Source organism: Lithobates pipiens, unplaced genomic scaffold (genome assembly GCF_037356315.1).
Source record: "Lithobates pipiens isolate NorthernLeopardFrog02 unplaced genomic scaffold, aLitPip1_a1.2 Scaffold_28, whole genome shotgun sequence".
Lineage (NCBI taxonomy): Eukaryota > Metazoa > Chordata > Amphibia > Anura > Ranidae > Lithobates > Lithobates pipiens.
The window spans coordinates 15,199,691-15,223,085 of NW_027507789.1; the positions used below are offsets into that span (position 1 = coordinate 15,199,691).

Sequence of the window (23,395 nt, forward strand, 5' to 3'; positions counted from 1 at the left end):
ATCAGAGCTCCCCCTTCCACATCAGAGCTCCCCCTTCCACATCAGAGCTCCCCCTTCCACATCAGAGCTCCCCCTTCCACATCAGAGCTCCCCCTTCCACATCAGAGCTCCCCCTTCCACATCAGAGCTCCCCCTTCCACATCAGAGCTCCCCCTTCCACATCAGAGCTTCCTCCTACCCTTCCCATCTACATCAGAGCTCCTCCCCCACCCTTCCCTTCCACATCAGAGCTCCCCCTTCCACATCAGAGCTCCCCCTTCCACATCAGAGCTCCCCCTTCCACATCAGAGCTCCCCCTTCCACATCAGAGCTCCCCCTTCCACATCAGAGCTCCCCCTTCCACATCAGAGCTCCCCCTTCCACATCAGAGCTCCCCCTTCCACATCAGAGCTCCCCCTTCCACATCAGAGCTCCCCCTTCCACATCAGAGCTCCCCCTTCCACATCAGAGCTCCCCCTACCCTTCCCTTTCACATCAGAGCTCTCTCTACCCTTCCCTTTCACATCAGAGCTCTCTCTACCCTTCCCTTTCACATCAGAGCTCTCTCTACCCTTCCCTTTCACATCAGAGCTCTCTCTACCCTTCCCTTTCACATCAGAGCTCTCTCTACCCTTCCCTTTCACATCAGAGCTCTCTCTACCCTTCCCTTTCACATCAGAGCTCTCTCTACCCTTCCCTTTCACATCAGAGCTCTCTCTACCCTTCCCTTTCACATCAGAGCTCTCTCTACCCTTCCCTTTCACATCAGAGCTCTCTCTACCCTTCCCTTTCACATCAGAGCTCTCTCTACCCTTCCCTTTCACATCAGAGCTCTCTCTACCCTTCCCTTTCACATCAGAGCTCTCTCTACCCTTCCCTTTCACATCAGAGCTCTCTCTACCCTTCCCTTTCACATCAGAGCTCTCTCTACCCTTCCCTTTCACATCAGAGCTCTCTCTACCCTTCCCTTTCACATCAGAGCTCTCTCTACCCTTCCCTTTCACATCAGAGCTCTCTCTACCCTTCCCTTTCACATCAGAGCTCTCTCTACCCTTCCCTTTCACATCAGAGCTCTCTCTACCCTTCCCTTTCACATCAGAGCTCTCTCTACCCTTCCCTTTCACATCAGAGCTCTCTCTACCCTTCCCTTTCACATCAGAGCTCTCTCTACCCTTCCCTTTCACATCAGAGCTCTCTCTACCCTTCCCTTTCACATCAGAGCTCTCTCTACCCTTCCCTTTCACATCAGAGCTCTCTCTACCCTTCCCTTTCACATCAGAGCTCTCTCTACCCTTCCCTTTCACATCAGAGCTCTCTCTACCCTTCCCTTTCACATCAGAGCTCTCTCTACCCTTCCCTTTCACATCAGAGCTCTCTCTACCCTTCCCTTTCACATCAGAGCTCTCTCTACCCTTCCCTTTCACATCAGAGCTCTCTCTACCCTTCCCTTTCACATCAGAGCTCTCTCTACCCTTCCCTTTCACATCAGAGCTCTCTCTACCCTTCCCTTTCACATCAGAGCTCTCTCTACCCTTCCCTTTCACATCAGAGCTCTCTCTACCCTTCCCTTTCACATCAGAGCTCTCTCTACCCTTCCCTTTCACATCAGAGCTCTCTCTACCCTTTTCCTTTCACATCAGAGCTCCCTCTACCCTTTTCCTTTCACATCAGAGCTCCCTCTACCCTTTTCCTTTCACATCAGAGCTCCCTCTACCCTTTTCCTTTCACATCAGAGCTCCCTCTACCCTTTTCCTTTCACATCAGAGCTCCCTCTACCCTTTTCCTTTCACATCAGAGCTCCCTCTACCCTTTTCCTTTCACATCAGAGCTCCCTCTACCCTTTTCCTTTCACATCAGAGCTCCCTCTACCCTTTTCCTTTCACATCAGAGCTCCCTCTACCCTTTCCTTTCACATCAGAGCTCCCTCTACCCTTCCCTTTCACATCAGAGCTCCCTCTACCCTTCAAGGTAAAGAAGAAATGGCTTCACATCAGGTGGAATGCCATTTATTTAGTCACCAAGTGACCCCAGGAGGTGCCGAAACACAATCTCGTAGACGAGTTTCACACCGTACAAATGTACTTAATCATTACTTACATCAGAGCTCCCTCCACCCTTCCCTTCCACATCAGAGCTTCCTCTACCCTTCAAGGTAAAGAAGAGATGGCTGCACGTGAGGTGGAATGCTGTTTATTTAGTTACCAAGTGACCCCAGGAGACACCAACACAATCTCGTAGATGCGTTTCACATAGTACAAATGTACTTAAATAATTACTTGCATCAGAGCTCCCTTCCCTTCCTTTCAACATCAGAGCTCCCTCCACCCTTCCACATCAGCGCTTCCTCTACCCTTGCCTTGCACATCAGAGCTCCCCCCCACTGTTGCACATCCAGAGCTCCCCCCCCCCCACCCTTCCCCTTCACATCAGAGCTCCCCCTCCCACCCTTCCCTTCCACATCAGAGCTCCCCCCACCCTTCAAGGTAAAGTGACTCCAGGAGACACCAACACAATCTCGTAGACACGTTTCACACAGTACAAATGTACTTAATCATTACCTACATCAGAGCTTCCGCCCACAACTCCCTTTCACATCGGAGCTTCCCTCCACCCTTCCATCATTAGAACCCCCCACCCTTCCCTTCCACATCAGAGCCCTCTCCACATCAGAGCTCCCCCTCCCCATGCTTCTCTTCCAGATCAAAGCTCCCCCATGCTTCTCCCATCACATCTCGGAGTCTGTAGTTTTATATGAGGCCCCCACCATCTGTGATCATTGATGGAGTCTCCGGAAACTAACAGACTCTTCTCCTTCACAGGCCCAGCAGCGGGAGCTGACGGTACGCCATGTAAAGCAGACAGAGAAGGAGTTGGGGTACCAACTGAAACAGCAAAGTGAGCAGTACGAATCCACCATCCAGAGACACCTGACCTTCATAGACCAGGTAATGGCATGAACCATGTTTGAAAAAAATTCCGGCCTGCAACCCCCTGTGATGGAAGAATTTGAATGCCCACCTGTGCTGAGTCCAAACGGCACAGGCGTGTAATGTTTGCTTTCTTGCAGAGCTAGGAACACAGCTGCTATCCGAAATTTCTGAGTGTGACAGATAGCATGACCCCCGATGCATTCTGGGATTCCTCCTGGTGGTCGTTACGGCACTACAGGAAGCAATAGTGACCAGTGGAAGGAACAATGGCACCAAGGTGGGAGATGCTTTCTGGAACGCCCAGAAATGTTGGATAGAAGCTGGGCAACTTTCTCTGCACCAACACCCAGATAGGGTGAAAACGGAAACACCCGGGTACAATTCAACAAAAAACAGCCCAATAAGGAGGCACGATCTCAGAACATTTCCATAAATTATGTATAATGACCCTGATGAAGGCCTGTTTTTTTTTTTTTTTTTTTTTTTTTTTTTTTTTTTTACATTGAGTATATTGAAAACCATTTTCTCCATAAACTCAGTATCTACATTTTCCCCAGCTCATCGATGACAAGAAAGCTCTGAGTGAGCGATGTGAATCTCTTGTGACTGAACTGAAGAAGGTGGATCAGAAATACTCCAGTAAGATCCGACAGATGCAGGAGCAGCACGACACGGTAAGAGACGAGGCTCACTGCACAGTTAATGCTGTTATAGTTACTTTTAGTCTTTTTCGGTAGTAGTTTTGTTGCATAAGGCAGGCCATAGATGATGCGGTTTTCTTTCCTGCAAACCTATTGTTTTCTGCCGTTAAGGAGCCTTCTTGGCCGGCAGAACACAATGATTACTGCAGCCTCAGCAGAACAGAATAAATAGGAATAGATCAGAACAGAGGCTTCCCATTCATTCACAAACCGAAGCAAAGGAAACTGTTATGAATGAACACAGCAATTGGTACACATCCGTTAAGGGTGGGGGGGGGGCTGGCTATGAGGGGGGCCTGGAGAGAAAACGGGGGGGGGGGGGGGGCAGGAGAGAAAACAGGGGGGGGGGGGCCAGGAGAGAACACAGATGCCCAGGGGGCAGCAGAAGGAAGTTTGATAGGAGGGGTGATGGGGACAGCATTTTTTTTTTTTTTAAAGTGTAAGTATCGGCGTCAAATGTAGAGCACCTGGAAGATTCGGAACAACCGGTAGCGTATGTTGTACGGCCTTAGACCCAAGTCATTAATGAAGCAGAAACAGAAAGGTTGGCCCTCGCAGCTATTGAGTGATCTGTTCAGGTATCTTCCCCCCCGTGTACCTCCCCCGTAGGCCTGTTCGGGGGTCTTTCTGTGAAGGGTAGGACAGGCCTGGAAAACAGGTGTTTATGCGCTGCAACCTTCCTATGTAAAAGCTCCACCCGGTGCTCAGACCTTGAGGCTGCTGACTCCTCCAATGTACCAGAATAAGGAAAGGGATGGTCGGCACTCAGGATGACATCCAAAATTATATTTCTTTATTAAATACAGTGGATTACGAGCATAATCCATTCCAGGAGAAAGCTTGTAATCCAAAGCACTCGCATATCAAAACGAGTTTCCCCATAGAAGTCAATGGAAACTAAGATGATTTGTTCCGCATTGACTTCTATTGCATGCAATACCGCATGTGGCCAGAGGTGGGGGGGCGCCAGAGAGCCTCAGAAATACTCGGGGGCAGCTAGGCTGAACTCGGAAACACACGGGAACAGAGTATTTCCGAGTGTTTTCCGATCAGCACCAAACCATTCCGAGTGTCACCGGCGCCCCCGAACCTCTGGCCAAAAGCGGTACTGCACACCACATTAGCTTGAATTCTGCTCGTTTTGCGAGACAACCGAGTCAGAAAAAAAAAACTTTCTCGTCTTTCAAAATGCTCATTAACCACATTCCTCGTTAACCAAGGTTCTACTGTACATGTACAAAGCTGTAAAACGGGCTACGCGTTTCGGACATCAGTCCTTAGCCTGGACATTGTCCCCATCGCTCGCTCCAGGAGTTCTGGCTTCTTCCGTCTTCCATCAGATTCCTCGCCGGGCTCCTGTGACATAATTTCTGTGTCCGGACCGTGTCTCTATGTCATGTACTACCATAAAGAGGAGACCGATGTACTGCCTGTCACCTACAAAAACAAATTGATGATTAGCAGTTGACCGTTTTCTTGACACCATTTATCTGTGTGACTTCTGTGTTGACCTTTTACCTCTCCCCCTCTCTTCTCTTCCTCTTCCTCAGGTTTGGCAGACTCTGGGCCCCCTGTGTGAGGTAATGGGCCCCCCAATCCCCTCCCCAGCCTGCTCAGTACACATTGTCCGGTCCCACTCTTCTGTTCTGTACAATGTGCCCCTCCCTCCACCCCAGCTTATGTCAGTACTTACCGTCCTCCTCTGTTATATACTAAGGGCTGTATTGAGCACCACCTCCGCACCGCACAGTCCCTGGGGTATGTGTGTCCTGTGCATGTTTCTGGAACCCCCTTACTAACAAATGCTTGCTGCAGAGGGGGAGCCCCCTTCACCATCACCTGTTTCCTGGTAATAACGAAGGTTAGCCTATTAATAAAATATCAATGTGAAATTAGAACATGCCTATCCAGTACATCTCTGCAGTACATATCGGATTCCCATGTTTTATACCTTTTTAAAGAAGAGCACCAAAAAAAAAGGTAATTTAAAGTAAAAGACCGCATCTACAAATCCTGTACAAATACTGCAGCTGATGACTTTTAATATAAGGACACTTACCTGTCCAGGGATCCAGCACTTTCCTCACCTAAGCCGATTCTTCAATCAGCTTCGGGGTGCAGGCACCGCCATCTTCACTAAGACCCCTTTCACACTGCGACGGTGCAGGCGTTAGCGGTAAATACATTTTTTTATTTTTTTTTTGTTTTATTACTCGTTGGGTATAGCCTGCAATTATACTTTATGTATCTAGCAACAATCGATTAAAGTCCTAGAGGTACTGAGCTAAAGAGAGGTGCGGTCACATGATTTACACACCAAAAAAAAAAAAAAAAACTCTTTTGCTTTGTAAAGCTAAAGGGTAACTCCACTTTTTTTGTGGGTGGGAATAGCAAATAAAATAATATAGTATACTAAATTCCTACACAAGTCATATTGTAATTGAGGCCTCGCGCACACTGGACGTTATAATAAGGTTTTTAAAACGCCAGTAGCTTTGCCGTGAGCTTTTCAACATGCAAACCTTTTTTTTTTTTTTTTTTTTTTTTTTTTTTTTATTTAGCTTTTTTCATTTTTTTTTTTTTCAATGGATCAAAAACATGAAATTTTTTTGCTGAGCCGCGTTTTTGAGGTTATCAGCGCTTTTTGACGTTAGAGCGATTTTACAGCTGAAAAACTCTAGAAGCCCACCCGTCTACCGGGGTAGGGGGGTGCTGCCGACCAACCTACTGGGTGGGGGGGCTTGTTTACGGCCCCCCCCTAAAAAAATCACCAGCCGCCACTGCACACAGGGGGGGGGGGGGGGGGTCGGCGGGGTTCGGCGATGGTGGGTGTTATTCTCAACAGAAGTGGAGTTACTCTTTAATTTCTAGAGTTTGGCTGATATAAGTCAGCACCTATTAGGAGGTATATAAGAACACAATAAGTCCATGCAGTTCAACCAATAGAAGGGTAAACGTGTGTGTATATATATAATCCTATATATACAGTCCTGTAAATCCAACTTCCTACATTGTAGCAGTGCATGGCTCAGAGGCTTCGATGCCCCGGCAGCTCCATACCAACTGCATGACAGTTCACAACGAGAATGGCCACTTACCTCTTCTGTCTGCATACAGCTCCTTCTGTGTCAGAACATCACGCATCCCGTGTCTCCATGCTGCATGAAGAGCGCCCCCCACATAATCAATCTTATGAACCATTTCCTGTCCTCATCCCTCTTCTCTCTCTCTCTCTCTCTCTTGTGTCTTCCAGGAGATGAAGAAGCTGCAGGAACTGATGACGGCCACCGAGAAAGTCCGCAGAGAGAAATGGATCGACGAGAAGACCAAGAAAATCAAAGAAATCACTGTGAAGGGTAAGCGACTTCCATCCCCCCTACCACCAGCAATCCTCAGATTACAGTACAACAGAAAGGATGGAGGGGAGAGGGATTAGAACCCCTGTTGTGTTTTTATGTCTGTCTCCACTAGGGAGAGCCACCCTCTCTCTTTTGTCCTCTATACTATTATCACAGAGGGTGAAAGAAAATCACAATTTTTGGGTTGTCTCCAGAAGAGGAATAGAAGGGAAATCTTCCAATGGGGACACTAGTTCTGGTGACAACCAGGGATTCCCTCACTTTGGAAGGACTCTCGCTTCCAGTTGTGGCTATGGAACAGGAAGTGAAGGGATATCTCCCCAAATAAATATATGTACCTTTTTGAGACAAATATAAAATTCCTTGGTCTGTTGATCTGCGGTGCCCATTATGAGGTGTTCCAACCAACCCTGTGCTGAGTTCCTGGATCTGTACACCTAAAGTGCCCATTATGAGGTGTTCCCACCATCCCTATGCTTAGTTCCTGGGTCTGTACACCTGAAGTGCCCATTATGAGGGGTTCCAACCATCCCTATGCTTAGTTCCTGGGTCTGTACACCTGAAGTGCTCATTATGAAGGGTTCCCACCATTCCTGCTGGACTTCATGGAAAATGCAGAAGTAAGAGTGGGAAGACCAATCGTGAACACTAGCCCAGCGCTGGTGGTGTGATTGAGCCATAGTAGAAAGCTGCCATCTCTACTTCTGCCACTAGATGTCGCTATGTGGTGTGTGGAATTGGAGACTGGTTTGGCACTGGGAGATGCACACATGGACACGGAACGCTCCTCTGAATAACGTCCTTGGATCGGTTCCATGCAGAAACAATTAGCAATAGCAGCACATGATGCATCAGCTGTATTTTGGTCAGAGATGCGATAGCTCAGTCTTCCTCACTGCTGCCTGCAGTACGGCCCAGATGGTTATGTAGGTCACGCTGTATTCACATTACAGGCAGTAATCCCATTTTATGTCAAATGGCTAAAGCCGGCTGTGTAATAAGAGAGACCTACCGACCTACCTATCCCATAGATCCAAACATTCATAGTGCAGAATGCCTGCTGACTGTATATAATCAGTGCCTGAGAAAGTTAATTCCGCCACCCTGCTGTGTATTTCATTGAGTTAGTTAGTTTGGCTCTTACATAGTTAAAAGCAGACTGAGGAAGCATCAGGTGACCCCTTCACCTCCAGGAGGTTTTACCCCCCTCCATGACCAGGGAAGGAACTTTTTGCTATTCAGCACTGTACTATTTCAACTGGTAATTGCACGGTCATGCAACACTGCACCCAAATTAAATTTGTATAATTTTTCTTCATCAAATTTCTTTTGGTGGTATTTGATCACCAATGGGTTTTTTATTTATTCCATAAATGAAAAAAGACTGAAAAATTGGGGGGGCTGGTGTATTTCCTTTTTTGCTATAAAACATCCAATAAAAAAAAATCACAAAAATTAAATGTTTTCATAAATTTTGGTCAAAATGTATTCTGCTACATGTCTTTGGCAAACAAAATCCCATAAGTGTATATTAATTGGTTTGTGTGAAAGTTATAGCGTTTAAAAACTGTTATATATAATCCATGTATACCTTGTTTGTGTGTACATGTATGTATGTATGTGTGTGTGTGTGTGTGTATGTGTGTGTGTGTGTGTGTATATATATATATATATATATATATATATATATATATATATATATATATATATATATATATATATATATATATATATATATATATATATATATATATTACTAATGGTGGTGATCAGCAGCTTGTAATGGGACGGTGATAGTGTGGGGGGGGAAACTGACTTACGGCCACTGACCTCACCAGTGACACTAATACAGTGATAATACTATACAGTGTCACTGTACTAATGACACTGGCTGGGAAGGGGTTAAAATCTAGGGGTAATCAAGGGGGGGTAAATATGTGCAATGTGTGTGCGCACTGTGTGCTGATTTTACTACTAGATCTGTTTCTCATCTCTGCTTTGCAGGAATAAGAAACAAAGCGCTCATTCCCTCTGTACAGATCTCTGTGTTAAATGTCAACTCGGAGCTCTGGTCTGTGATTGGACACAGCCAATCAGCATGTTCTGGCCATGAATCATTGGCCCGGGCTTGATGACAACCTCCCGCTGTGTACCTGTGGCCTTTTGGGTCTTGGATTCTGTATAAGAATACTTACCAGGCCCCATTCTGGTATAAGCCAGCCACAGAATGCTTTCCAGAGCCATTGGCATTGCCCCTCGGTGCTTGTTTTGTCTCGGAGTCTCTCTGAATAGGCTGATTTTGAAGCTACTGTACCACTTGTTCGGTACACTGGGTGCCTTTGAAAATACGCACTTCCCACCAGTTCCTAAACTGCAGAATGGGTTAATGTTAAAGGACTTGGAGTGCTGATGTCATCTTTGTGCTCTTCAACCTCCGAGGAAGCATCTCCGTGCTGCTGCAAAGAGTCGCGTGGAATCCAGTCCAATCTCTGGTCCATTCCTACTGCCTGTTTACAGTGACCTTGGTTACTTTTGGCCATCTGGCACCTTGGTCCCTAACAGCCTGCCCCAATTTACCCACCTATTCTCAAGAATGAAAGTATAACTAGTTGATAGAATTGAACATTTATTAGCACTTTTAATGAAATCGATTTTAATCAAGTAGCAGGGTAAGATGTAATTTTTATTTTAGATTTAGCACAATAACAGGCTGCTGCTGCCCCCGTAGCTCAAATCCCGGGGATGCTGCCCAGGACGTGGCCACCCCGGGACAGCTTTGTATAAAACGTGACTGTCCTGGAAAATCCATGACAGTCAGCAAATATAGTGTAATACAAGATTATCATTGGACCTCCATGCACCTGGGGCCCCTGGACAGTGCCCATGCATTAAGAAGACCCAGTCTCCAGACCTGACACATTTTTGAGATTCAATAAGGATATCCATTGCCTTGGGTTTCTTTCTACAACTAGGACAGTGTTTCTCAAATCCAGTCCTCAGGCCCCCCCAACAGGTCATATTTTCAGGTTTTCCATTATTTTTCACAGGTGATTTGATCAGTTTCACTGCCTTAGCAATTACCACAGCCGTTTCATCTGAGGGAAATCCTGAAAACATGACCTGTTGGGGGGGCCTGAGGACTGGATTTGAGAAACACTGAACTAGGACATCATTCCTCTGTCCAGCCTCAGCTCTTCAAGAGGATATCTCTCCCCTGGTTGACCACCGTTCAGTCTGAGAGTGCTTACCTTTTCGGTATTGAATAGTGATTGGTCTTCCCAGATGGTCCCTGGATGGATCTGGTAGAGGCACTAATAGTCCCTACTTATGTAACTATTTCTTGTTCTTCTGGAATTAGAGAATTATCTCCCATTGTGGTTTGTTCTCATAGTTTTGTTACCATGTGGGGCTTGTGGTCTCATCATCTGGCGCACAGGAATGACGCCATCCTGCATTGGTCAATCCCAGATGGTTGGAGACCATCACCTGTAACTGTCTGGGGAAAGGATGGTGGCAAAGGACCTCACAGGTGTTGGACCATTGGAGCAGAGGTAAGGGTCTCTTGCTGCCTTTTAGTTCAGCTTTAAAGAAAAAAAAAAAGTGAAAGTCCAAAGTTTGGGGGTAAAATTAGGGGACGTCTGGGCACACTCTTTAACAACAATGGACTGACCCAAGAGCACCGTCCATCAGAGGTGTCTGGAGCACAAGACTGGCTGAAAAGAATGTTGGCTCTTTCCCAGGTAAATATTCACATCCTCTTCTTTTTTTTTTTTTTTCTTTTTTTTTTTTTTTATCTGTGTATTTAGCTGTTTGGTCTGCTAATCTGAAAGCTAGTACTATGGATGAGTTTAACTTGTATTTGTACAGTGAATTGTAGATTTTTCATGTGTCAAGAGTTGGAATTTCCAGAATGAGCTCTTATCTGCTTTGAGGGGGGAGGTCGGAATTTGTGCACTTGTCCTGGGTCAGTGCAGGCAACTACAAGCAAATTCACACCGACTATTTATCCAAGGCAAACACAGAATATCCTATGTAATAACTAACCTCCTTCCTACTATCCCTAACCTGCATGTTCCCATCACCTTGTATCACCTATTAGTTCAGTATATCTTCATCCATACATCAACTCCAACCACTTACTGCAATCAGCGCGATCAAGTTGAGTAATCAACAAAACAACGATCTTTTGAAATGGACCCCCCCCCTCCACTCCTAATGAACCTGACTACATTGATGCAGTGTATTTAGTAAAAGTAACAATGTTAGTGTTAGAGACTAACCTCCCTCCTTGCACTGCCTCCTCTGCTCTCCATAGTCCACCATCCACCCCATCTCAGGGTATGCCATACAACATTAGTCTTCTGTTGAAAACAAGGCACCCACAGGTCTTGTGAGATCTTTTTATTCTCCAGGGTCTCTGCTTTCAGAAAATATAATCATGTTTCTGTAGTTTCTAGCAATAAAATGCTGATCTTAACATTCATGCAAAAAAAAAAATGGAAAAATTGCTCTGGAGGTGCTGGTTGAATAAAAAAATCTTTGTCTTCTAATAGAAGCCATGTTTTGTTTTTTTACTTTTTTTTTTTTTTTTTCCCAGGCCTGGAACCCGAGATCCAGAGACTTATCTCCAAACACAAGCAGGAAATCCGCAAGTTGAAGGCGCTCCATGAGGCCGAGCTCCTGCAGTCTGATGAAAGGGCCGCCATGCGTTACGTGCGCCAGGCCGAGGAGCTGCGCCAGAACGTGGAACAGGAGAAGGAGGAACTGAGCCAGAAGGAGCGAGAGCTGGCAAAGCAGAGGTGAGCATGGCACTGTGGTGGTGAAGGGAAGTCTCTAAGTGAAACAAGTCCCAACTGGGCTGATGCAGACCCATTGAAGGCCTTATCTGGCCTTCAATGCCTCACTGAGGAAGCTGGCAGATGTCTGTGTGGAGAGCTGCAACAATTGGAAGGGGAGAGCCTGAGGAGATGATCGGTACAGGAGGGAGACTCTGTTCTGGCAGAGAGACTCTCCCGCCACTCTGCTCCCTGGCAAAGTTCTTCCTGTGTTAGCACCGTCATGCTGAAAACCCTGGGAGTCCTTCACCTGTTCTTCAATCCAGGTCAGGTTCTGTAGAAATCCCAGCTGTACTCATCTCTACCCCTCTCCTTCCAGTCCTCTCAGGATCTCTCCTTCCAGTCCTCTCAGGATCTCTCCTGGATCTCTCCTTCCAGTCCTGTCGGGTTCCTGCCTTCCAGCCACGTCGGGTTCCTTCGTTCCAGCCACGTCGGGTTCCTTCGTTCCAGCCACGTCGGGTTCCTTCGTTCCAGCCACGTCGGGTTCCTTCGTTCCAGCCACGTCGGGTTCCTTCGTTCCAGCCACGTCGGGTTCCTTCGTTCCAGGGTTGTACCGATACTTGGTAACAGGACTGATACTGAGCATTTGTGCGAGCACTTGTACTCGCCCAAATGCTCCCAACGTTTAATCTAAAACCTCGGAATGCAACTGGAAGAGGGCGGAGCGGAGATAGACTTCGAGTCTGACAGCAGTGGAACTAGGGGTAAGTTGGCCGGGTCAGAGGTGCCGCATATACCGTCCAAAACGGTGACCGGAGCTGTCACATTCAGTAAAGGAAGTGATGTTCCGTGTCACTGTCGGAGGGTAAACATCATGACGCCCATCTTGGTACACCCTGCAGTAAGCCAGCAGCGGACATCTTGTTACATCCAGCCCACATAGTTCAGGCTGGGTGTAACAAGATGTCCGCTGCTGGCTTGCTGCAACCGAGTGCAAAGTGTACCAAGATGGGCATCGCAACATACTTACTAGATGATAAATGTTAAATGACATGACTGCTGAGAGGCAAGGAAGGATTTTGCAATGCTATATGCCTAGCATTGCAAAATCGTTCCTTTCCTCTCTTCATTCATGTCAGGCAATTGCATAATAAATACCAGTGCCCATAAGTGCTGCCTATCAGTGCCATCCATCAGTGCCCATAAGTGTCATCAATCAGTGCCCATTTGTCAGTACCAACCATCAGTCAGTGCTGCCTAGAAGTGCCCATGAGTCAAACTATCACATGACATTAAAAAAAGTATCGGTGCTTGTACTCGGTCTAAAAAAGGTGGTATCGGGACAACCCTACTTCTTCCAGTCATCTCAGGTTCCTTTCTTCCTGTCATCTCGGGCTCTATCCTTCCAGCCATCTCAGGTTCCCTCCTTCCAGCCAGTCTGTGACTGGACAGCGAAAGATGACGCATTAGACTGATGAGCTGTCACTCTGCGGTCTTGTCCTATCGGCATGCTCCTTATAGTGCAACATACCTGATTGGCTCTTTTCTTCCTCTCGCAGTCTGAGCTCTACTATACAAACTGTACACTACATTGTTAGAGGCTGATACCAAGCCAAAATCCACATACATACCCTGTAATCCTCATAGTATTGAGGGAAAAACGGGCAAACTTTGTCACCTGTGTTCTCTATTGATGTGAAGCTTTGTGTGTGTGCAGGTATGAGAAACAGCTGGTGCAGGAAGAGCAGTCCCTGCAGGAACAGCGCCGGCGTCTGTACAGCGAAGTGGCCGAGGAGAAGGAGCGGCTAAACCAGCAGGCCGCCAGGTGAGAGCTTGGAGGGGGATTCTGCTTTATATTGCCTGAACTCCATACACGAAACGGGGGCACTTCCTTAAACGGAGCATGGCCAAATTAAAGTGGGTGGGTGTCGGTGATGAGAAATCATAAACTGGTTGTTCGCGTGCCGTCCATTATTGGTGGTCAAGTGGGGGGGACCCAGTAACGTCAGTCTTACTCATTGCTACCAATATTTCCCCCCCAGTGCCACCATCATGCCCCCATCAGAAATGCTTTCCGTTATACACCCCCCCCGTTCCTTATATGCTGAGTGGCACAGGGAAGCAGCGGTAAGACATAGCTACCTGTTCTAGCATGCTGGTCCCCACCAATCCACCCCAAGAAATTCTATGTAATGTTACAAGCACCTGAAATGGGCGCAATAGGAGTGGTGACATAGAGCAGCAGACCAGGTAGGGTATGTCTTGCTGCCACTTCCTTGCACCACTCCTGCCTATGAGGGGAAATGGGCACTTCTGATGGAGGGACGGCACAGCAGGGACACGATCTCTCCCTCATCACAAGGCTGCAAATGATAGGTAGATCATGATAAATATTTCTTTATCGTACATCATGGGACACAGAGCCTTAAGTAATTACTTAATGGGTTATAGACCACCTTCAGGTGATGGACAATGGTTATACCCAATCCAAGAAGTTCACTCCTTATATAACCCCTCCTCCTTCCAGGAGCACATCAGTTTTTTCGCCAGTGTCTAAGGTGTTGGTCACGAGTGAAGATGTGCTCTGAGGAGCTCCACTAGGAGGGATCCATGCTGGATTTAAATAGCCTCCATAAAGACCAGATCCATCCAATGTGCCACTAAGGCCTAAAAGGATGGTACCTGGGGCCTCGTATTCCGAAGCACAAGATTTCGCCTCTCTTTGAAGGGCTGGACCCCAGGAACCCAGGGCTTTGGTCTTGCTACATTACCTAGCTTTCCTGGTGGGGTGCTTTTACAGGTCCAAGGGAGTTGGAACCCGTTTTAGGGACCTGGTCCTTGAAGGTTTGCTAAACGCAGCCCGCCGTGATGAGTGAAGGTTGGATTGTCTCTTTAATTCAGCAAATCCTGTGGCAGGGATAAGGGAAGAAAGTTGGGTATTAAAAACACCTAGGTATTCTTCCATTAGGGAAAAAATTTTGTTATGCCTTAATTCTCCACTAGAGGGAGTCTATCCACATAACTTACTCTGTTGTCTTCACTGTAAATCTCAGTCTCTGTGTGGTTGCAGCAGCATTTTGAGGGAGATTTTTTTTCAAGGTAAAAGGAAATCTGCAAAATGTTTTTTTTTTTCTTCTCCCCTGATGGGACCAGAGGGTTAGGGGGCATTTGAGTGTATCCCTTGTTCTGACCAGCTGGATGTAAGGCGGTATGAGGATATCGCCTTTGGGCGCAGTGTTATGCAGGCAGCAGCAAAGGTCCTCAAGTCTGGGGGTACCCTCCCGGTTGTGTCTCCCTCCCCTCAAGTAGCATTGCTGTGGGACGTCCCATTAATTACTTAAGGCTCTGTGTCCCATGATGTACGATAAAGAAAATAGGATTTTCTTTTTACAGCTTACCTGGAAAATCCTTTTTTCTTGGAGTACATCATGGGACACAGAGATCCCTCCCCTCTTTTTTGGGATTTAAGCATATTCCTATGCTACAAAAACTGATGTGCTCCTGGAAGGAGGAGGGGTTATATAGGGAGTGAACTTAAGGCTCTATGTCTCATGATTTACTCCAAGAAAAGGATTTTACAGGTAAGCTGTTATAAAAATCCTATTTTTGCCGATCCGGCATGAATTATAAATTCATAATTGCACTTTGAGGGCCCCCCCCCCTTTTTTTTTTTTTTTTTTTTGTCTATCTGCAGCCTTGGAATCTGACTGCCCAGTTCTGACCCATCAGTGAATAGCATGAGATTTTCTCCAAATATAAAAGACACCCTCAGCTACTAAAACCACCCAACTCCAAGAAGAGAGACAGCCCCTCCAGGTGTTTTTGAAGTCTGCATGCCCCCCACCCCCCCTCCATTGGGGGAGATTTCTGCCGCGTACACACAACCAGACTTTTCGACGGACTTGGTCCGGCGGACAATCCGACGTACTTTGCAGCTGTGGTCCGCCGGACTTTCAAACGAACGGACTTGGCCACACACAAGTCAGATGGATTCGAACGTGATGACGTAGAATAAGGAAGTTCATAGCTAGTAGCCAATAGCTGCCCTAGCGTCGGTTTTAGTCTGTCGGACCAGCACACAGACGACCGGATTTTTCGACCGGACTCGAGTCCATCGGAAAGATTTGAAGAAAGTTTTTTGTTTCTAGGTCCGCCGGACTTTTGGGAAGAAAAAGTCCGCTGGAGCCCACACACCTGATCGAATTGTCTCCGGATTCCAGTCCGCCGGACCAAGACTGTCAAAGTCCGGTCGCGTGTACGCGGCATTCCCCGTCACTTCCTATTGGAAAAGGAAGTCATGGGAAATCTCCACTAAGAAGACAGCCAAAACAATGTGGGCCGGTCTTGAGTTTTACAAAGTTACTAATGTGTGAAAACATCTCCAGAGCAGTAAGTGGCAGGTTTATATTTTTGTGCTGCTTGGCAGCTGGGAAGTCTAATATACACCTAGAAATGGTTCTGACTTCCTGCTTAACTGCCATGACAACCCCGATAAAGGCGGTACACCCTCATCTTAATAATGGTGGTACACCCTGCAACCCAATAATGGCGGTACATCCCCCATAGCCAATAATGGCGGTACATCCCCTATAGCCAATAATGGTCGGTACATCCCCTATAGCCAATAATGGTCGGTACATCCCCCATAGCCAATAATGGTCGGTACATCCCCCATAGCCAATAATGGTCGGTACATCCCCCATAGCCAATAATGGTCGGTACATCCCCCATAGCCAATAATGGTCGGTACATCCCCCCCATAGCCAATAATGGTCGGTATATCCCCCCATAGCCAATAATGGTCGGTATATCCCCCCATAGCCAATAATGGTCGGTACATCCCCCATAGCCAATAATGGTCGGTACATCCCCCATAGCCAATAATGGTCGGTACATCCCCCATAGCCAATAATGGTCGGTACATCCACCACACCCAATAATGGCCGGTACACCCACCACACCCAATAATGGCCGGTACACCCCCCACACCCAATAATGGTCGGTACACCCCCCACACCCAATAATGGCCGGTACACCCACCACACCCAATAATGGCCGGTACACCCACCACACCCAATAATGGCCGGTGCACCCACCACACCCAATAATGGTCGGTGCACCCCCCACACCCAATAATGGTCGGTGCACCCCCCACACCCAATAATGGTCGGTGCACCCCCCACACCCAATAATGGTCGGTGCACCCCCCACACCCAATAATGGTCGGTGCACCCCCCACACCCAATAATGGTCGGTGCACCCCCCACACCCAATAATGGTCGGTGCACCCCCCACACCCAATAATGGTCGGTGCACCCCCCACACCCAATAATGGTCGGTGCACCCCCCACACCCAATGATGGTCGGTGCACCCCCCACACCCAATGATGGTCGGTGCACCCCCCACACCCAATGATGGTCGGTGCACCCCCCACACCCAATGATGGTCGGTGCACCCCCCACACCCAATGATGGTCGGTGCACCCCCCACACCCAATGATGGTCGGTGCACCCCCCACACCCAATAATGGTCGGTGCACCCCCCACACCCAATAATGGTCGGTGCACCCCCCACACCCAATAATGGTCGGTGCACCCCCCACACCCAATAATGGTCGGTACACCCCAAACCCAACAAAGATGGTACAACCCCACACCAATAATGGCGGTACACCCCAAACCCAATAATGGTGGGACACCCCCACACCAATAGCGGTACACCTCAAACTCAATAATGGCGATACACCCCCACACCAATACGGGGCGGTACACTCCACTCCAATAATGGTGGTACACCCCCTTCCCAATGGATTATCCATACAATATAGTTGACCTAAATATGAGGGTGATATGGCTTCCAGAAACTACTGCAGGAAAATGTTGGCATTGGGGTCCCCAAGCAGACAATTAGCCTTTCACCAGTGCACCCCCACAGTTAGAAACCTCTGTTTTGGGTGGAGTTGGCCTTTTAAAAGGCAACAGAACAGCAACTGGCAAATATAGCAGACAGAATATTTCACAAATGACCCCCCTCAGTGCACTTTGCTGTGGTTTAGCTGCTGATTGGTTGCATGGTGTATTGGTGGGAGGAGATTGAGCCGTGTGTGTCGTTTTGTTCTCATCAATCTCTTTGGGTCCTCACACAGGCAGAGGGCGGAGCTGGATGAACTGAGGAAGCAGCTGGAAGATAACTGTTCCTTGGCTACCCGCGTGCTGAGAGAAGAGTACGAGAAGAGCAAAGAGGAGCAAGACCGGAGGCACCAGGTAACCACCCCCTTCATCCAGTCATAGGAACGGTCTCATCACCTAGACGTGATAGCGCAGTTTTTGGTGGATGTTAGAGAGTTCAATCCTCCCTCTGGCCTCCCCTTCAGTCTTATATCCTCCCTATTCCTATCAGTCTTGCACAGATGTACCGGCTCCTCTCCTGGACTGAAATGTCTTTCTCTGATTTCACTGCACACTGTGAGCTTCTCACAATGTGCATTAGAAGCTGCAGCATGTCAGATAGAGCCCCGCCTCATTTCCTGGCTGGAGGAAGTCCAGGATCATCACAGGTGTGGGCAACTGTGGCTCCCCAGCTGTTGTGGAACTACATATCCCATGAGGCATTGCAAGACCGATGGTTACAAGCATGACTCGCAGAGGCACAATGGGATTTGTAGTTCCGCAAAAGCTGGAGGGGCCACAGTTGTCCACACCTGATTTCTAATCCTTTCCAAGTCTGACTATCCCTGGCCCAGCCCTTTCATTGGATTTCAGTTCTTTCCATAATGGCGGTTCAGAAAATGTGGGCGTTACCTATGTAAATACAGCCTGCCTAGGAACATCCACTCCTCCAGACTGGCACACAAAAACCAAGGCATTTAGATATTTTCATAACTCCTCCCACTGCATGCATCAGAACTGAAGGCTACTGAGGCTGGGTGCTGTGATGTTTCAGGAAACTATGAACAGCCCCCTGCTGGCCCCACCCACCAGCCATGATCTGCCTGCATTGCATAGAGAAGCACTTATAAGGAATATACTAAAACATTTTTTTTTTAATTTTTTTTTATGTCATTAATATGTTGATTCTCAGATCTGCAGTTCTGTAACTGCAGTCATAAGGGGGTGCTGCTCTCACTACTGGAGGGTTTATGGGGTGGGGATTGAGCAAGTACTTCTTACAGAGGGTTGTCTTTTTGAGTGCAGCTTCCAGCACAATTGTCCTCACATCTGGACTGGGCTTGTGAAGACAGCTCGTAAGTGACCCTCGGGCACCTGGTCCACCTAGGACACTATTTGGACTCCATTCTGGTAAGTTTGCTGAAGAGCGCTTTCCTGGTCTAGAGCCATTGGCATTTTATTAGCAGTTTCCCTGTTTCTGAAGAGTCACTTTGTGAGTAGGTTGGTCAATTGCTTAGGTTGCTGGGTGCCTTTATTTCCTGTTTCCATGGTCTCGGCTCTGACGTCATACGCTGCTGCTGCTTGAGGAATTCTCTCCCCACTGCTGCTTAAGGAAGCCTGCTCCCCCTTCTGCTCCTCCTTGAGGAAGCCTGTCCCACCTTCTGCTCCTCCTTGAGGAAGCCTGTCCCACCTTCTGCTCCTCCTTGAGGAAGCCTGTCCCCTCTTCTGCTCCTCCTTGAGGAAGCCTGTCCCCTCTTCTGCTCCTTCTTGAGGAAGCCTCTCCCCACTGCTGCTCCTCCTTGAGGAAGCCTGTCCCCTCTTCTGCTCCTCCTTGAGGAAGCCTGTCCCCTCTTCTGCTCCTCCTTGAGGAAGCCTGTCCCCTCTTCTGCTCCTCCTTGAGGAAGCCTGTCCCCTCTTCTGCTCCTCCTTGAGGAAGCCTGTCCCCTCTTCTGCTCCTTCTTGAGGAAGCCTGTCCCCTCTTCTGCTCCTTCTTGAGGAAGCCTGTCCCCTCTTCTGCTCCTCCTTGAGGAAGCCTGTCCCCTCTTCTGCTCCTCCTTGAGGAAGCCTGTCCCCTCTGCTGCTCCTTCTTGAGGAAGCCTCTCCCCACTGCTGCTCCTTCTTGAGGAAGCCTCTCCCCACTGCTGCTCCTTCTTGAGGAAGCCTCTCCCCACTGCTGCTCCTTCTTGAGGAAGCCTCTCCCCACTGCTGCTCCTTCTTGAGCAAGCCTCTCCCCACTGCTGCTCCTTCTTGAGCAAGCCTCTCCCCACTGCTGCTCCTTCTTGAGCAAGCCTCTCCCCACTGCTGCTCCTTCTTGAGCAAGCCTCTCCCCACTGCTGCTCCTTCTTGAGCAAGCCTCTCCCCACTGCTGCTCCTTCTTGAGCAAGCCTCTCCCCACTGGTGCCTGAGGAAGCCTCTCCCCACTGGTGCTTGAGGAAGCCCTTGCTGCTCCTCCTTGAGGAAGCCTCTCCACTCTCCTGCCCCTCCTTGAGGAAGCCTCTCCACTCTCCTGCCCCTCCTTGAGGAAGCCTCTCCATTGCGATCTCTGATTTGTAGACAGACACATGGGAACTGTCCCACTGTACTGGTCGCCCCCACCTCACATTCTACCAATGGTCCTGAGACTGTTTGAAGCATTTCTTCTAATGTCTACAGCTTGGAATCCCGTTATCCACCAATCTTGGTAGTCTGTTTCTTCCTGGAGGGTCTCTCTTGGCTCCCTCAGATGTGGTTGGCTCCTCTCCCCCTCTCCTTTTTCAGATGAGGTTTTTACCATGCAAGAGTTTTACCAAAACCACCCTGTTATTTGCTGATGCTAATTGTGGACTATATGTGATCTGTCTGTGGCATCGGAGTCTTCCGAGCCATTGGCTGCAGAGACTGTATCTGATTTTAAGTCGCTCCAGTCCTTGACTCATGACCTCGAGTAGCAGACTACTGCTATTACTTCCAAATTTAAAGGCAACTTTTTCGGCTCTTATTGAAGCAGCATAAACTACCCTGAAGCTACAGAGACCTATCTCTTCTATCGGTGCTCTTTCTAGTATTGGTTTCTTGGTTCCCTTTGCACCCCACTGTAAGAAAGCACACAGGAAAACCCCATTTTGAGTTCATTCAAGGTCCCTATTTTCTGACCATCAAAAACACGAAGCCGGCACAAGGCTATCAAAACGCCATTCCAGCTCAGGGCGATACTAACAGAGCTCTGAGGAAGGGGGCTCCTCCCCTGAAACATGTCAGCATTCCAACCGCAGCTCTGTTGGCATCGCCCTAAGCTGGAGTGCTATTTTAATACCCTTGTATCGTCTCTTGTATGTGAGTATGTTTTGGGCTTTTATTACACAATAAAATTTGGTGGTGGTAATGCGCTAAGCGTTTGCGCCCTCCTGTGTCTTTGGCAATTTTCTCAGGAGTTTCCCAGCTTGAGGATGGCAGCATCGTTTGGAGCATCATGTGTACGCTATTGGATGTAGGACTAAGTGAGCGATGAAGTGGCATTACGTTTACTGAATAGTCGGGGTGTCACCCAAGAACTGACTTACCAACCTACTTCATGGCATGGCTGTTGAAGGTTCTTAGGGACGGGCATTTCTGAGTCTGTGATTCCTAGTGTTTGAATAGAAATGTACTTCTTGTAAGACCTCACATCTGACATGGAATACATTCTTCACTTGGTGCGAGTTTTAGGGCTTCCACCCCAGGAGGTTCTTCATGGGACAAAATGTCTCCCCGGGGGACTGACTGTTGGCACCAATCAGGGGTCGGGTCTCTTTTTATCTTCTGTTTCAGAGACCTTTTGTTCTCTGACAATCTTGTACTGGAGGTCTCCCGTCTACAGTGGGGAAAATAATGATTTGATCCCCTGCAGATTTTGTAAGTTTGCCCACTTACGAAGAAAGGAAGGGTCTGTCATTTTTATCATAGGTGTATTTTAAATGATTGAGAGAGAAGATCGACCAAAAATTCAGAAAACAAACATGATAAAAATGTTATAAATGAAGTTGCAGTTCAGCGAGTAAAATAAGTATTTGATCTCCAAGCAAAACATGACTTAGTAGTTGGTGGAGAAACCCTTGTTGGCAAGCACAGAGGTAAGACGTTTCTTTGGTCCACGCTTCCTTACAGATCTTCTCTAAAGCCTTAAGGTTTCTTTGCTGTCGCTTGGCAACTCAAAGTTTCAGCTCCCTCCATAAATTTTCTATAGGATTAAGGTCTGGAGACTGGCTAGGCCACTCCATGACCTTAATGTTGTTGTTCTTGAGCCACTCCTTTGTTGCCTTGGTGGTTTTTTTTGGGTCATTGTCATGCTGGAAGACCCATCCATTACCCATCTTCAGTGTTCTGACTAAGGGAAGGTTCTCATCTAAGATTTTACAATACATGGCCCCCCTGTCCTTTGGCCCCTCAATGCAGCAAGTCGGTCTGTATCTGTAGCAGAGAAACGATCCCAAACCATCATGTTTCCACCTCCATCCTTGATTGTAGGGATGGTGTTCTTTGGGTCATTCAGCATTTTTCATCCTCCAAACACGGCAAATTGAGTTAATGCCAAAGCTAAATTTTGGTTTCACCTGACCAATCCTTCTCCGAATCATTTAGATGTTCATTGGCAAACTTCAGATGGGCCTGTACATGTGCCTTCTTGAGGAAGAGGACCTTGCTGACTCTGCAGGATTTAAATCCATGGTGGTGTGTTTCCAATGGTATGTTTGGTCACTATGGTCTCAATCATGCACAAGCTCCTCCCGTGTAGTTCTGGGCTGATCCCTCACTTTTCTCATGACTATCCTCACCCCATGAGGCGGAATCTTACATGGAGCTCCAGACCGAGGACAGTTGATGGTTATTTTGTATTTCTTCCATTTGCAAATAATCGCTCCAACAGTTGTCTCCTTCTCACCAAGCTTCTTGCTGATGGTTTTGTAACCCATTCCAGACTTGTGCAGGTCTACAATCTTGTGCCCGACGTCCTTTTGACAGCTTATTGGTCTTGCCCATGATGGGGAGGTTTGAATGGAAGGAAGAGATTCTGTGGACAGGTGTCTTTTATACACATAACGAGTTGTCGTTCGAAGCACCTTCTTATATTGACTGGACTAATCTGTCTACCACATGAGCACCTACTGTAGTCCGTCTATGGGAGCCAGATTTATTGTTGGTTGGTAGGGGATCAAATACTTATTTTACTCACTGAACTGCAACTCAATTTCTAACACTTGTATCATGTTTTTTTTTTTTTCCTGGATTTTTGGTTCATATCATGTCTCTAACATTTTAAAATACACCTATGATAAAAATTATAGACCCCCCTTTATTTCTTTGCAAGTGGGCAAACTTACAAAATCTGCAGTGGATCAAATCATTATTTTCCCCACTGTAGCTCCCCCTCTCTGACTCCATGGGATCTGAATCTGGTTCTCTCTAGATATTTCGTACTCCACTTTCACCCATTTCGTACTCCACTTTCATGTCCTCCTAACCCCCCCAAGACTATGACCCCCAGGACCATGGCCTCCTGATCTTTCTATAGTGTGCTCTCCTAATCCCCAGTACCATGTCCTCCTGACACCTCTGTAATGTGCCCCCCTGACCCCCCAGGACTGTGCTTTCCTGACCCCCAGTACAATGTCCTCCTAACCCCCCCAAGACTATTACCTTCTTATACCCAGATAGTGTTTTATTAGCCATCACCTCTGCCAGGTGAGTGTCTGAACTGGCGGCCTTATCCTGGATTTTCATTGGAACGAGGTGGTGGTGAGACCCAG

The 23,395-nt window shown here is 47.7% G+C and overlaps 1 protein-coding gene across 4 annotated transcripts in view; it reads left to right on the plus strand.

Moving 5' to 3' along the window:
* Positions 1 to 23,395, plus strand: part of CEP131 (centrosomal protein 131) — an 85,565-nt gene that overhangs the window by 37,518 nt on the left and 24,652 nt on the right. For 3 of the 4 annotated variants that reach the window (XM_077458720.1, XM_077458723.1, XM_077458721.1), the window contains 7 exons: positions 2,799 to 2,924; positions 3,467 to 3,583; positions 5,161 to 5,190; positions 6,864 to 6,966; positions 11,567 to 11,768; positions 13,462 to 13,569; positions 17,891 to 18,008. In XM_077458720.1, coding sequence (XP_077314846.1) covers positions 2,799 to 2,924; positions 3,467 to 3,583; positions 5,161 to 5,190; positions 6,864 to 6,966; positions 11,567 to 11,768; positions 13,462 to 13,569; positions 17,891 to 18,008 — 804 coding nt within the window. The remainder of the gene's footprint in view (positions 1 to 2,798; positions 2,925 to 3,466; positions 3,584 to 5,160; positions 5,191 to 6,863; positions 6,967 to 11,566; positions 11,769 to 13,461; positions 13,570 to 17,890; positions 18,009 to 23,395) is intronic. The other variant, XM_077458722.1, reaches the window with a different exon arrangement.